At 43.6% G+C, this 14,316-nt stretch overlaps 1 protein-coding gene across 3 annotated transcripts in view; it reads left to right on the top strand.

Moving 5' to 3' along the window:
- Positions 1 to 1,527: 1,527 nt before the first annotated feature.
- Positions 1,528 to 14,316, top strand: part of LOC105260178 (T-cell surface glycoprotein CD1a-like) — a 112,993-nt gene continuing 100,204 nt past the window's right edge. The window contains exons 1-6 of one of the 3 annotated variants that reach the window (XM_011291202.4): positions 1,528 to 1,703; positions 2,542 to 2,808; positions 3,492 to 3,770; positions 3,967 to 4,245; positions 4,572 to 4,662; positions 4,808 to 5,346. In XM_011291202.4, the coding sequence (XP_011289504.3) occupies positions 1,643 to 1,703; positions 2,542 to 2,808; positions 3,492 to 3,770; positions 3,967 to 4,245; positions 4,572 to 4,662; positions 4,808 to 4,886 (1,056 nt within the window). In that variant the 5' untranslated portion in view covers positions 1,528 to 1,642 and the 3' untranslated portion in view covers positions 4,887 to 5,346. Of the gene's footprint in view, positions 1,704 to 2,541; positions 2,809 to 3,491; positions 3,771 to 3,966; positions 4,246 to 4,571; positions 4,762 to 4,807; positions 5,347 to 14,316 lie in introns of those variants that run through there. The other 2 variants (XM_045048761.1, XM_045048760.1) reach the window with 2 other exon arrangements.

Genomic DNA, 14,316 nt, shown 5'->3' with positions numbered 1-14,316 from the left:
GATGGATGAAGAAGGACAAAGTGTGGTATGTACGTATAATGGGATGTTAGTCAAGTAAAGGACTGAAATATTGCCATATGCAATGACATAGATGGAGCTGGAGAGTTTTAAGCTACGTGAAATAAGTAAGCCTTCCAGAGAAAGACAAACACCTATTGTCTCCCTCACGTGTGGAACCCCTCACGTGTGGAACTTAAGAAACAAAACAAATGAAAAAGACAAAAGAGAGATAAAGAAAAAAACTGAATGGGAACAATAGAGAACACACTGTTGGTCATCCGAGGGGAGGCAGGTGGGGAATGAGAGAAGATGGTGAAGGGAATAGTTTTATACTTATATTGATGAACGCTGAGTAATGCATAGAGTTAACTCGAATTAAAAAAAAAAAAACACACACACAAGGAAGAAAAAGTAACTCAGCACACCAGAATATATAATTCTTGGTGTATGTGTTATTTCCTCCCAAAGGGACTAAAAGCTCCTTGAATAAAGTGATTGCATTGTGAACATTATTTTCCTGCATGTAGCAAGGTGCTTGGACCAGGCTGGTGTTAAGTGAGTGTTTGGTGAGTGAATACGTATTAGTGCAAGTCTGAGTGGGTATTCTTCAGATGTTTCAATGTCCTGTGGTCTCTCTGATGACAACTGATTCTCTCCTAAAATAATGGTGAACTGGTGGTTGTTGATACTGTTACACAGGCAATCATGGGGAAATTTGGAAAAGCAAATAGAATGTGTTAAAAGAAACCCATGGACTCAAATGGTGTCTCAGGCAAGGCCAAGTTCCCAAACCTTGTTTGATGCCTAAACTAACGGCAGTTCCAACCTCCCCCAGAAATGTAAGTCTTCCCCTGTCAGCGAGGAATTCTCTGTTCATCACAGTGAGGTCTGTTGTCACATGGGTCCTCTCCATCCCCCAGTGAGGGGAGGCCATCTGTATGGCTAGACCCCTGCGCTCCCAATTAAGGGAAAGTGAGCTTCCCTGAAACATTTGTTTCTTGTATTTGTGCAACTTCCTTCCTATAAAAAACCTCTTATTTGTATGCTTCCTAGGGGCTCCTCTTTCCCATGCCAAATTGTATGCTCCCTCAAACTTGTATCCCTTAATGCAATCGATTAGATCTTCGAATTGACCAGGTTAATTGTTTTTAAACACAAGCAGTAACACATCAGAGATGTGGATGGGCTGGGGTGGGGGTGAGACAGGGAAGGGAGTCCATGGGGAGTGTTCCAAGGACAGGAGGGACAGGGTGACAGCAGGCTCCAGGGCTGCATGCTGGGGAGCCATGTTTTCATGGGTTACTGTCTGGATGAGGAGAAAAGGCACGAGAGGTAGGGTCCCTTTTCCATGCCATGCAAGACTTGCTCCCCAGCACCTGAGTTAGGACCTCAGGAAACAGAATGGAGGCTGGTGACAAGGAGAAGCTGGAAGCCGAGAGGAGGGTCAGACCCGGAGGGGAAGTGAGAGTCTGAGTAGGTGTCCAGGGTTGAGGGCGGAGTCCATCTGCATTGTCGCGGAGACTCAGGGCAGGCATGTGTGTTGAGAAGGAAGTCAGAGAGAGGGGCTGCGTGTGGGGAGGTTTGTGAGAACAGACGCCAAAGACCCACTTTCCGAGAGAAAGAAAGAACATCTGCACATAAGATGCTGTTGTTGCAACTGGTGTTGCTCACGGTTCTTGTCCCAGGTGGTGACAGTGACGATGGTAAGGACGGTGGCCCTGCTCAGAGAGTGTATATGTGTGTGATGTGTGTACATGTGTACGTGCAAATGCATACATGCGCATGCACACGTGTATCGTGTGTGCTCATGTCATGTGTGCATGTTTGTGCCTACACGCGTGTGATGTGCATACATTTGTGTGTCAGTGTGTGTGAACATGTGTGTCATATGTGTGCTCCTGTGCCTGCATGTGTGTGTTATAAATGTGTGCTTTTAGAGGCCCATGTGTGCATCTCTCTGTCTGCATGTGTGTACGTGTGCATCATTTATGTCCATGTGCTAGTGTGCCTACACGTGTGCAAGTATGTATGAGTGTGTGCACATGGGTGCCTGTGTTTGTTTCTCTGCGTCTATCTGCATGTGTGTCTGTATGTGTGCAAGTCTGTGTGTGACATGTGTGCACAACTGCTTGTGTGTCTGTATGGTTGTGTTTTAATAGGTGTATGTGTGTATTTGTGTGTGAAGGTGTGCATGTGTATCTGTGTATGTCAGTTTGTGCAAGAGTGTGTAATGGAAGTTTGCATGGCTGTGTCACTGTTTGTGCACACTCGCCTGTGTGTGCACTCACGGTGTGGGTTCTCCAGCACATATCTGGGGAATGAGAATGTCCACCCGGTTCCTTTCTACACATCCCTGACCCCAGGGCCCTGTTCTCTGCTGAACGATGGTTTCAGCATGATGGGCTCAGAGCTTTGGGCAACACGTGTTTCCTGAGAGAACTATGGCTTCCTGTCCTCCAGATTTCAGTGCCCCTCGCTGGCACCTTTTTCTGATTCTCTCTTCTTTGCAATGCCTCCCTCACTCTATCTGTTCTGACACAGACTTCCCGGGGCCGAACTCCTTCCGAATCATCCTGACAACAACTTTTTACAACCGTTCCTGGACACAAAACCTTGGCTCAGCTTGGCTAGATGAGCTTCAGACTCATGGCTGGGACAGCAAGACCGGTATTCTCATACACCTGCGACCTTGGTCCAAGGGCAACTTCAGCAACAGGGAGCTGATGGAACAGGAAAGGTCATTACATGCAGCATCCATTGCATTTCCTCTGATATTTCAGAACCACGTCAGTCAATGGCAGCTTGAATGTGAGCTCGGGTCCCTCAGGGCAGGTGGGATGGAGGTGGCCACTGTGTGTGTCGCCTTGAGTTCCTTCTTCCTCCAGGAAAGAGCCTCCCCTGGCTGCTGAACCTCTCGACTCCCCTTCATAAAACGGAATCATACCTGTGTGTTCAGGAGGCAGAAGCCAGACCCCGAACTTGAAAAGCTTCATGCCTTCTGCTATTTCCCCTCCGCTCCTTGACCTCAGGCTGTGATGTCCTGTCTCTCACCAGAGTCTCCCATGACCACCCCATTCCCTGGCCTCCAGCCAGAGACTCTCCTCTTCCTCACTCTGTGACTGATCCTTGAATTGTGCTTTACTCCTCATTGAGTCCTCTCATCAACATCTGTTCATGTGTTCCCTGTACCCACTACCCCCCCTCACCCTGGATGGTTTTATCACAGCTCTCCTGCTGAGCCCTCTCCTGTTCTCTGCCCACAGCCTTCCGGTCTCTCCTCCAACAGTTGTTCCTTCCTCAGTCATTCACCTCTTCCTCTGCTGCAGTGACCACCACTTCCCTCTGTGTGAGCCTCCACTTAAACCAAACTTTGTTCCATTCCTTCCAATACCCTCAACTTCTCCCTCTGCTTCCTCTGTTATTGGCTTCTACTTACCTCATTTCATCTCTTTCCCTCCCCATTTCCTATAACTTACAGTCTCTTTTGCCAGATCCTTTTCAGGTACAGCTGGTCAAAGGCTGTGTGCTGCCCTTTGGAGAGGCACCAGCAGGATTTTTTTGGATTGCGTATCAAGGATCAGATCTCATGAGCTTCCAGAACACGTCATGGTGGCCATCTCCAAAGGGAGGAAGGAGAGCTCAGCAGGTCTCCAAACTATTCAATCAGTACCATGTGGTCAACTTACGAATACAAGCACATGTTAATGACATCTGCCCCCGTTTCCTCTTGGGTCTACTTGATGCAGGGAAGGCAGATCTTCAGCGGCAAGGTCAGTTCTGCTCCCTCCCTCCAAGCTTTCTTTCTGCACTCAGAAACTTGCAACATTTCCTCAAACTCAGGGAGAAAAGTGGCCAAGAGGGAGAGGGCTGATGGTGGTGGGTTTCTAGAGGTGGAAAGATGTGTGTATCTAAAGTGATGTGAGGATCTTCCCTCTCAGTCTGAGAATTCCTGTCCTGTCTCTGCAGTGAGGCCAGAAGCCTGGCTGTCCACTGGCCCCAGTCCGGGTCCTGGCCGTCTGCTCCTTGTGTGCCATGTCTCTGGCTTCTACCCAAAGCCAGTGTGGGTGACATGGATGCGGGGTGACCAGGAGCAACAGGGCACCCGGCAAGGCGACGTCTTGCCCCATGCTGATGGGACATGGTATCTTCAGACGTCCTTGGATGTGGAAGCCAGGAAGGCAGCCGGCCTCTCTTGCCGAGTGAGACACAGCAGTCTAGAAGGCCAGGATATTGTCCTCTACTGGGGTGAGAAAGGGCTGGTGCCCAGCAAGGAAAGGGTGGTCCTCCAGCAGTGCAGGAGAGACAGATACAAAGTTGCGATTCTAGGGACTCCAGATCATAAAGGACTAAAATTTAGTGACCTAAGAAATGGAGAGCTGGGTGTGAGGGTCCTGTAGATGTAGCAGGAAGCAGAGGGTTGGCTGAAGGGTCCATCTGTGAGCAGGGATGGGAGAGGATAAAGAGGAAAGGTGGTTGGTGAGGCAGAGGGTGACAGGAGAAAAAGGACCAGGAAGGTGCAGTTGAACCCAAGATGGATGGGAATTGACACCCTCTGTGCACCGAACCCACAGAGCAGCACCGCCCCGTGAGCTTGGTCTTCCTGGCGGTGCTGGTGCCCCTGGTGCTTCTGGCAGGTCTTGCGTTCTGGCTCTGGAAGCGCTGGTAAGACTCTGGAACCATGTTTCTGCTCTTTCCCGCTTATCTCCCCACCTTCCTGTCTGTCCTCACCTTTCCTCCTCCCAGTGCTCCTCTCCCTACAGTCCTCACCTCCACCTGCTGCAGAGCATTTCCAATCTGTTCCTCCTAGGAAATCACACTGGAGACCTCAGTGCACTGGCCTCCCTTTGGAGAGAGATCCCAGCAGCCCAGGACCAGGACGTCCCTAAACCCATCTCAGCAGAGATGGACCAGCAAGTCCCTATGTGCAGCTTTTGTCTTTCCTTTCTGCTCAGGCATCAGTTGTCAGTATAAGCTGAGTGTCGTTTAACAGGAATTCTTGTTCTGACCTGAGTCTCAGACTTAAATCTCAAAATTATCTTAGAGTAAAATGAAGTCTGAGGACCTCCATGGGTCACAGACATCTTGTGTCACTTCCTCCCACACACCTTCTCTGATCTGCAAAGTGGAAGCAGTCTCTGCTTGGTGGGAATTTCCACCACTTTAACCTGCACTGTGGATAATCTACACCCAGTTCCTATCTGTTTTTGCCCTGCATTTAGGTCCCTTTTCCCTTCTAATTCCTAGGTCTCTTGAGTGCAAAGCCCACGTCTTTCTAATATTTGTATCCTTGGCAAGGAGTCTCGCCTGCATGGAATATGTCCTCAATAAAAGTCTGTGTTGAATTGATGCCAATTTCATAGTTTTTTCTTCTTTCGCCTCCTGTGGTGTTTGTAGTAGTTGAGACGTTTGATGTTCTTCTTGTTAAAAGTCTTTTCACTTTGCCTGGAGACTTGATACTGTTATGGTTCCTTGGTAACATCTCTGAGCCTCTGAGGAGAATACAGTTTTGTCTGTGGATATTTCTATTATTTAAACACAGACACCTGTTGGAGTGGACCTGTTGTGGATAAAAGGAGGAGGGCAGATGTAGGTCCGGGCTGTTTGAGGCCCTCAGGACAACAGCAGAGACGTCATCTTGGGGCTTGTTGGCAATATAGGGTCTTGGCCTCAGCTGAGGTTCACTGAATCACAATGTGCATTTTAGCAAAACCAGCAGGGGATTCACAGGTACATAAATGTGGTGCCTGAGAGGTTGCAGTGCAAGTGTCTCCTTGGAGGGTAACGAGATGATCTTGAAAACAGAAGAATACCTGCTCCTGGGGGAAATACGGGGTTCAGTTTTTGGAGCCTCTGCTCAGAACAGTTGCCATCTGATGAATACACAGCCTTATTTCATGTGTGTTTTTGTTTTAAGACAGCTTATATATACACATGTATATCCCAGTCATTTATCGTATGTTGTATTTCCCTATATTGAAATACCACCTCAGAAATATATAACATTTCCAGGTTTGGTTACTGTGATCTCCAGTGTCTTTGACTTTCAGTCCCACAGCTGTGCTGCCCATGGTGCTTCTAGAAACAAAGAAGATATGGTTGTCATTTCATGAACCCACATATTTAGCTCTTTTCCTTCCTTTTCTGTAACATCATTATAGGGCCCTAGATGTTACTTTAGAACGTTCTGAGGTGGCTCCACATAGACCTTTTACTTTTCCTGGATTTGTACATTGTTGATTCAGTACCACTGAACTCAAGTCCCACAGTTCTGCATCTTGAGCCTGAGAGAGACCTACCTGCACAAGTGTTTTATCTGTGAGACACATCACACCCTCTTGAACACGAGTCAACCTCGCAGGTCTGGGCTTCAGGGCCTTTTGAAACACCGAAATCACCAAGAAAGTGCATGTAAATGCAGAAAATATGGCACCAAGTAGACAATGAAAAAGACACATGTTTACAGTGTGGGAATTACCATGGAAATGCAGAGCAGCAACTGGTTCAGCCTCACCAGGACACATGCGATGGGTGACGCATGTCTGAGCACTCTCCCTGCCATTCATTATGAATAGCAGTGAACTGGTGGGTCTAGGGGTTACAAATCAATGTCAGTAGGTGGGTCCATTAGCATAGACAGTCTGTAGATACTGAAGATGGACCTTTGAGACTGATTGTTTCAATGGCAGTGCTAGTGGAGATGTCCATGGTTAGATTTCAGTTACTCTAGTGTTTTAATTACCTTCACAAATCATTCTCAAGCCCCGATCATGCAGAAGAGACATTTTGAGTGGAAAGTAGCAGGGGAAGAAAAGGCCATCACTGTATTTGGAGCTTAAAATTTTTGCTTTCCTCATTTGATTACTGTTTTCATTGCTGTTTCTATCTACTTTCTTAGTGTAGCAACTTATTTCAGTCCAACGTTGGGAAAGGCACAAGTTCTAATTTGTTTAGGGGCTGAAAGAGGGAGCCCAGGGCAGGAGAACATCCAGAGGGATGAAGTGCAGGAATCCACCATGGTACATGTGGACCTTCTGGAAAATGAAGTTGAGATAGGAGATGTGGGAAAGGTGAAAAATATAGGATGGAGAAGAGCAAATCACAGGACTTCCGTCTTCTCATCTGAATTAGGCTAATTGTTTCTTGTCTATTATCTTGTCTACCTCGTCATTCTCAAATGGCCAGCATGTGGTTTTTTTGTTAGTGACCCTACCCTCATGCATCTCATGCATAGGCTTGGGCTCTGATCAGCCTAAGGCCATCAGGAGAAAGCATCCTAGACCATGTTTCAGGCTGAAGCATGGACGGGACACAATCAGTTCAGGTCAATCATCATAAAGATGCCACTTGTCCTCATTTAGAATGACGGTTCAGAGCCATGACTGACTCTAGGTGACCAGACCACTAGAAGCCTGATTCTTTTAGTTGATGGCAAGGGAAAGAGATCCTCTTTCTTGTCTTGGATGATAACAATGGGATATAAACCTTGAAACAGTTAAAATCCATTTTTCAACACAAGAGAAGCAAAGCTGAGGATGAAACCTGTATGGAAGAAGACAGAAAAGTTTTATCATGAAATTTGCCAAGAGATAGATCCAAGGGGTTCTCACTACATGGAAGATAAAGAAAAGAAAAGAAAAAGGAAGAAGATGGTCAGAGAAGAAGAGCTAAGATGGCAGAATAGTAAGAGCACCACAGGTTTGCCTCATCCCTTGAACACAACTAGATAAATATCAAATTATTCTGAATACTCAAGAAGTCAATCTGAGGACTGAGAGGACAAATTGCACAGCTAAAGGGGGAGAAGAGACTACATCTTGGAAGGTAGGAGGTGAGGTGTGGAGTTGTGTTTGGGGGAGATACAGATCATAGGTGCTGGGTAGGGGAGGGAGCCCTGGTCTCAGACAGAGGAGAGAGTGAGAGAGAGAGAAACATATAGGGATTCACAGAAGGAAAACATTTCCCCAAAGCCATTGACCAGAAAAAGGAGAGGGGCTGATTTTCATGAGTTTTATAGCCACTGGAGGTCAAAGACTGGAGTGTTAGAAGTACATGCTGTTGCTGGTGTGAAACACAGTGGGTTTTGCAGTCATCCTGTGGAGAAGGACAGAAGCCCCAGGGGCAGAGTGAAGGCGCTGAGGAGTCCTTGGGACACACTGGGAGAAGACTGTTCCCCTTTCCTGTAATGTATCTAGGAGAGGTAGAATTGTCTCTCTGGGGACAATAGTACTGGCCGGCACCATTACCCTATCCCACCTCTTAGCATAGAACAGAGATACCTACAGAGGGCGTGTAATCTAGATGTCAGCTCTTTGCTGCATTTTAGTCCAAATACACACCCTGTTCTTTGGTGTGGCTGCCCTTCTGGGAGAAACCTGCACCAGTCCCAGCATGGCGAGATCCCCCCAAGACCAGTGTGGGTCCACTTCATGCCAGGTCCTTAAAGTTTGGGGTTTTAAAACTCAGTCTTCCTGCCAGCGATAGAGCATAGGGGCATTGAACTGCTGGGTACACAGATAGTCTGGGAAAGGTAGGGTGAAAGCAGAAATCTGAGTGATGCCTGGGACACATGAGGGGAGACTGCTGTTTTGGGAGTGCCCTGAGAATGGCTAGCACGGAGTACCCAGTCCAGAGATGAGGGAGGGGGTTGGTGACATTTCTCTTTGTCCCCCCCAGCATCAACTAAGTTGAGCAAGCAGCACAGTACCAACAGCAGCAGCATTAACTAGTGGCATCAAGCCCTGCCCCTCTGTGCTCTGCAGGTGCTGCTATTCTTGGGCAGATGTGCCTGAGAACCAGAGCAGTGAGCCCCTCCTCAAGAAGACCAGCAGAAATGAAACACAGAAACTACCAAAACTGAAAGAGAAATAGTAAACCTGTACAGACCCATAACCAGCAAAGAATTTAATCAGTTATGAAAAATCTAATAAACAAAATTCCAGAACTACATGGTTTCCCATGTGTTTTCTAGGAAACATTTAAAGAAGATTTAATATCTATTCTTTTCAATCTGTTTGAAAAAAAGAAATGGAAGGAAAAATTCCAAACTCATTCTACAAGGCCAGCATTACCTTGTTTGTAACACCTGACAGGGCCCCACTAAAAAGGAGAATTACAGGCCAAGATCTCTAATGAACATGCATGCAAAAATTCTCAACAAGATACTAGAAAATTGAATCCAACAGAACATTAAAAGAAGTGTTTACCACGATCAAATGGGAATTATTCCTGGGTTGCAGGCGTGGTTCAATATTTGCAAATCAATCAACGTAATAAAACCACATTAGTAAAAGAAAGGATAATATCCGTGTGATCCCTTCAATAGATGCTGAAAAACATTTGACAAAAGACAGCATCCATTCTTGATAAGAGCCCTCAAAAATTAGGGATAGAGGGAACAGCCCCAACATCATAAAAGTCATATATGAAAGACCCACAGCTAATCTTCAATGGAGCCAAAGTGAGAGCTTTTCCTCTAGGGTCAGAAACAAGACAGTGATGTCTGCTCTCACCATTGTTATTTAACATAATGCTGGAAGTCTAGCCTCAGCAATCAGACAACCAAAAGAAATGAAAGTCATCCATATTCACAAGGAACAAGTCAAACTTTCACTATTCGCGGGCAACCTGATTCTCTGTGGAAAACCTGATAGACCCCACTGAAAAATTGCTAGAACTGATACACAACTTCAGTAAATCTGCAGGATACAAAATCAACCTACAGAAATCTATTGCCATTTCTATGCAACAATAATGAACAAGCAGAAAGAGAAATCAAGGAATCAATCCATTTACAATTACATCAAAAACCGTAAGATTCCTGGGAATAAATCCAAACAAGAGGTAAAAGATTTGTGTCTGAAAACTACAGAAAATTTATGAAAGAAACTGAAGAGGACACAAAGAAATAGAAAAGAAAACATTCCATGCTCACAGATGGGAAGAACAGATATTATTAAAATGTCTATACTACCCAAAGCAATCTACACATTTCATGCAATCCCTATCAAAATAACACCAGCATTTTTCACAGAGCTAGTACAAACAAGCCTAAATTTGTAGGGGACCACAAATGATCCCAAATAGTGAAAGCAATCTTGAAAAATATAAGCAAAACTGGTAGCATCACAATTCTGGACTTAAGGTAAAGTACAAAGGTAGTCACCAAGACTATGAAACTGGCACAAAAATAGACACATAGGTCAATGGAACAGAACAGAAAACCCAGAAATGAACCCACAACAGGGTCCACTAATCTTTAAGTAAATTGTTGCTGTGGCCTAGGTCAAAGAAGTTGCTGCCTGTTCTCTCCTGTAGCATTTTGATGATTTCCTGTCTCACATTTAGGTCTTTCATCCATTTTGAATTTATTTTTGTGCATGATGCAAGAAAGTGGTCCGTTTGTTTTTCTGCATGTTGCTGTCCAGTTCTCCCAGTTCTCCCATTTGCTAAAGAGATTGTCATTTTTTCATTGGATGCTCTTTCTGCTTTGCCAAAGATTAGTTGGCTATATGTTTGTGGGTCCATATGGGTTCTCTATTCTATTCCATTGATCTATGTGTCTATTTTTGTGCCAATGCCATACTTTTTTGATGACTACAGCTTTGTAATACAGGTTAAAGTCTGGGATTGTGATGTCTCCAGATTTTGTTTTCCTTTTCAACATTATTTTGGCTATTCAGGGTCTTTTGTGATTCTATACAAATTTAGGATTGTTTGTTCTGGCTCTGTGAAGAATGCTCATGTTATTTTGATAGGAATTGCATTGAGCGTGTAGACTGTTTTGGTTAGTATCGACATTTTAACAATATTTGTTCTTCCCTTCCATGAGCATGGAATATTTTTCATTTCTTTGTACTTTTTCTATTTCTTTCATAAGCTTTCTATAGTTTTCAGAGTAGAGATATTTTACCTCTTTGGTTAGGTTTATTCCTAGGTATTTTATTTTACTTTTTTATTTATTTATTTTTTTGGTATAATTGTAAACGGGTTCAATTCCTTGATATCTCTTTCTGTTGCTTCATTTTCATGTATAGAAATGCAACCGATTTCTGTACATTGATTTTTATATCCTGGGACTTTGCTGAATTCATGTATCAGCTCTAGCAGGTTTTTGGTAGAGTCTTTCAGGTTTTCCATTTAGAATATCATGTCATTTGTGAAGAGTGGAAGTTTGACTTCTTCTTTGCTAATTTAGATTCCTTTTATTTCATTTTGTTGTCTGATTGCTTTTGCTAGGACTTCCAACACTATGGTGAACAACAGTGGTGAGAATGGACATCTCTGTCTGTTCCTGATCTCAGGGTGAAACCTCTCAGTTTTTCCCCATTGAGGATGATATTAGCTGTGGTTCTTTCATATATGGCTTTTATGATGTTAAGGTATGTTCCTTCTATCCTGACTTTTTTGAGAGTTTTTATCAAGAAAATGTTCTGTATTTTGTCAAATGCTTTTTCTACATCTATTGACAGGATTCTATGGTTCTTATCCTTTCTTCTATTAATGTGGTATATCATGTTGATTGATTTGTGAACATTAAACCACACCTGGAGGCCAGGAATAAATCCACTTGGTCATGGTGAATAATTCTTTTAATGTACTGTTGAATTCAATTTGCTAGTATCTTGTTGAAAATTTTTGCATCCATGTTCATGAGGGATATTGGCCTGCAATTCTCCTTTTTAGTGGGTGTCTTTGTCTGGTTTAGCAATCAAGGTAATTTTGGCTTCATAGAATTAGTTTGGAAGTTTTCCTTCCATTTCTATTTTTTGAAACAGCTTGAGAAAGATAGGTATTAATTCTGCTTTAAATGTCTGGTAGAATTCCCCTGGGAAGCCATCTGACCCAGGACGTTTATTTGTTGGGAGATTTTTGATAACCAATTCAGTTACTTTGCTGGTTATGGGTCTGTTCAAATTTTCTGTTTCTTCCTTTTTGAGTTTTGGTAGTGTGTGAGTGTCTAGGAATGTGTCCACTTCTTCCAGATGGTCCATTTATTGGAATATAATTTTTCATAGTAGTCTCTTTTAATTGTATTTCTGTGGTGTTGGTTGTGATGTCTCCTCTTTCATTCATGATTTTATCTATTAGAGTCCTCTCTCTTTTGAGAAATCTGGCTGGGGGTTATCAATTTTGAGTAACCTTTAAAAAAACTAGCTCTTAATTTCATTGATCTGTTCTCTCTCTCTCTCTCTCTCTCTCTCTCTCTTTGATTCTACATAGTCTATTTCTACTGTAATCTTTATTATTTCCCTTCTGCTGGCCTTGGGTTTTATTGGCTGCTGTGTTTGTAGCTCCTTTAGGTATAATATTAGGTTGTGTATTTGGGATCTTGCTTGTTTCTTGAGATAGGACTGGACTGCAACGTACTTTCCTCTTCAGCCTGCCTTTGCTGCATCCCAAAGCATTTGGACTGTCGTGTTTTCATTTTCATTTGCCTCCAAGTATTTTTAAGTTTCTTCTTTAATTTCCTGGTTAACCCACTCATTCTAAAGAAGGATATTCTTTAATGTCCATTTATTTGGAGGCTTTCCGATTTTTTTCTTGTGGTTGATTTCAATTTTTGATCTGAAAATATGCATGGTATGATCTCAATCTTTTTGTACCTGTTGAGGGCCATTTTGTGACCCAATAAGTGATCTATTTTGGAGGATGTTCCATGTCCACTTGAGAAGAATGTGTATTATGATGCTTTAGGCGCCTAGGGGGCGCCTAGGTGACCCAGTCGGTTGAGCGTCCAACTTTGTCTCAGGTCATGATCTCACAGTTCATGAGTTCGAGCCCTGCGTTGGGCTCTGTGCTGACAGCTCAGGGCCTGGAGCCTACTTTGGATTCTGTGTCTCCCTCTGTCTGCTCCTCCTCTGCTCACACTCTGTCTCTCTCTCAAAAATAAATAAAGATTAAAAAAATTTAGGATGAAAAGATCTGTTAAGTCTATTGGGTCTAATGTGTCCATCAGAGCCACTGTTTCCTTATTGATTTTCTGTGTAGAAAACCTGTTCATTGTTGTAAGTGGAGTATTGAACTCTCCTACCATTTCAGTGTTATTATCAATAAGTTTGCTTATGTCTGTGATTAACTGATTTATCTATTTGGGTGCTATCCTGTTGAGGGCATAAATATGTATACTTTTTTTATCATTATTGGATAGCCCCTTTAAATATGATATAATGCCTTTCTTCATCTCTTGTTACAGCCTTTGTTTTGAAATCTAGTTTGTCTGATAAAAGTATGGCTACTCCATACTTTCCTTTGACATCCAGGAGCATGATAGATACTTCTCCATCCCCTCACTTTCAATCTGCAGGTGTTCTCAGGTCTGAAACGAGCCTCTCTTGTATGGGGCATGTGGATGAATCTTTTTTTTTTATCCATTCTGATACCCTATGTTTTTTTATTGGGGCATTTAGTCTGTTTACATTCAGAGTGATTATTAAACATATCCATTTAGGGGAGCCTGGGTGGCGCAGTCGGTTAAGCGTCCGACTTCAGCCAGGTCACGATCTCGCGGTCCATGAGTTCGAGCCCCGCGTCAGGCTCTGGGCTGATGGCTCAGAGCCTGGAGCCTGTTTCCGATTCTGTGTCTCCCTCTCTCTCTGCCCCTCCCCCATTCATGCTCTGTCTCTCCCTGTCCCAAAAATAAATAAACGTTGAAAAAAAAATTTTTTTAAACATATGCATTTAATGCCATTGTGTTATCTGGAGATTTCATGTTTGTGGTGCTGTCCTCTGATCCTTTGTAAATTTTGGTACTTTCCACTCACAGAGTCCCCCTTAGGAGCTCTTGCAGGGCTGGTTTAGTGGTAACAAACTCCTTTAGTTTTTGTTTGTCTGAGAAAGCCTTCCTTTCTGAATGACAGCCTTGTTGGATCAAGGATTCTTGGCTGCATATTTTTTCCTACTCAGCATTTTGAATATTTCCTGCCACTCCCTTCTGGCCTGCCACATTTCAATGGACAGATCTGCTATCACCCTTAAATGCCTACCTTTATGGGTGATGGGCCATTTTTCCCAAGCTGCTTACAGAATTCTTTATCTTTGTATTTTGCCAATTTTATTCATGGTTCTTGTCATGGTGTTGACCTGTTTTCGTTGATTTTGAAGGGAGTTTTCTGTACTCTTGGGCTTGCATGCCTGTTTCCTTCTCCAGATTAGGGAAGTTCTCAGCTATAATTTGTTCCAATAAACCTTCTCCTCCCTTCTCTTGCTCTTCTTCTTCTGGAATTCCTATGATATGGATATTGTTTTGTTTCATGGAATAACTTAGTTCTCTATTTCTCCACAGGTAATCTAGTAATTTCTTTTCCTTCTTTTTTTTTT

The sequence above is a fragment of the Felis catus genome, chromosome F1 (assembly GCF_018350175.1).
Source record: "Felis catus isolate Fca126 chromosome F1, F.catus_Fca126_mat1.0, whole genome shotgun sequence".
Lineage (NCBI taxonomy): Eukaryota > Metazoa > Chordata > Mammalia > Carnivora > Felidae > Felis > Felis catus.
The sequence above is the reverse complement of the archived record's forward strand: the minus strand, read 5'-3'. Positions and strand labels throughout refer to the sequence as shown.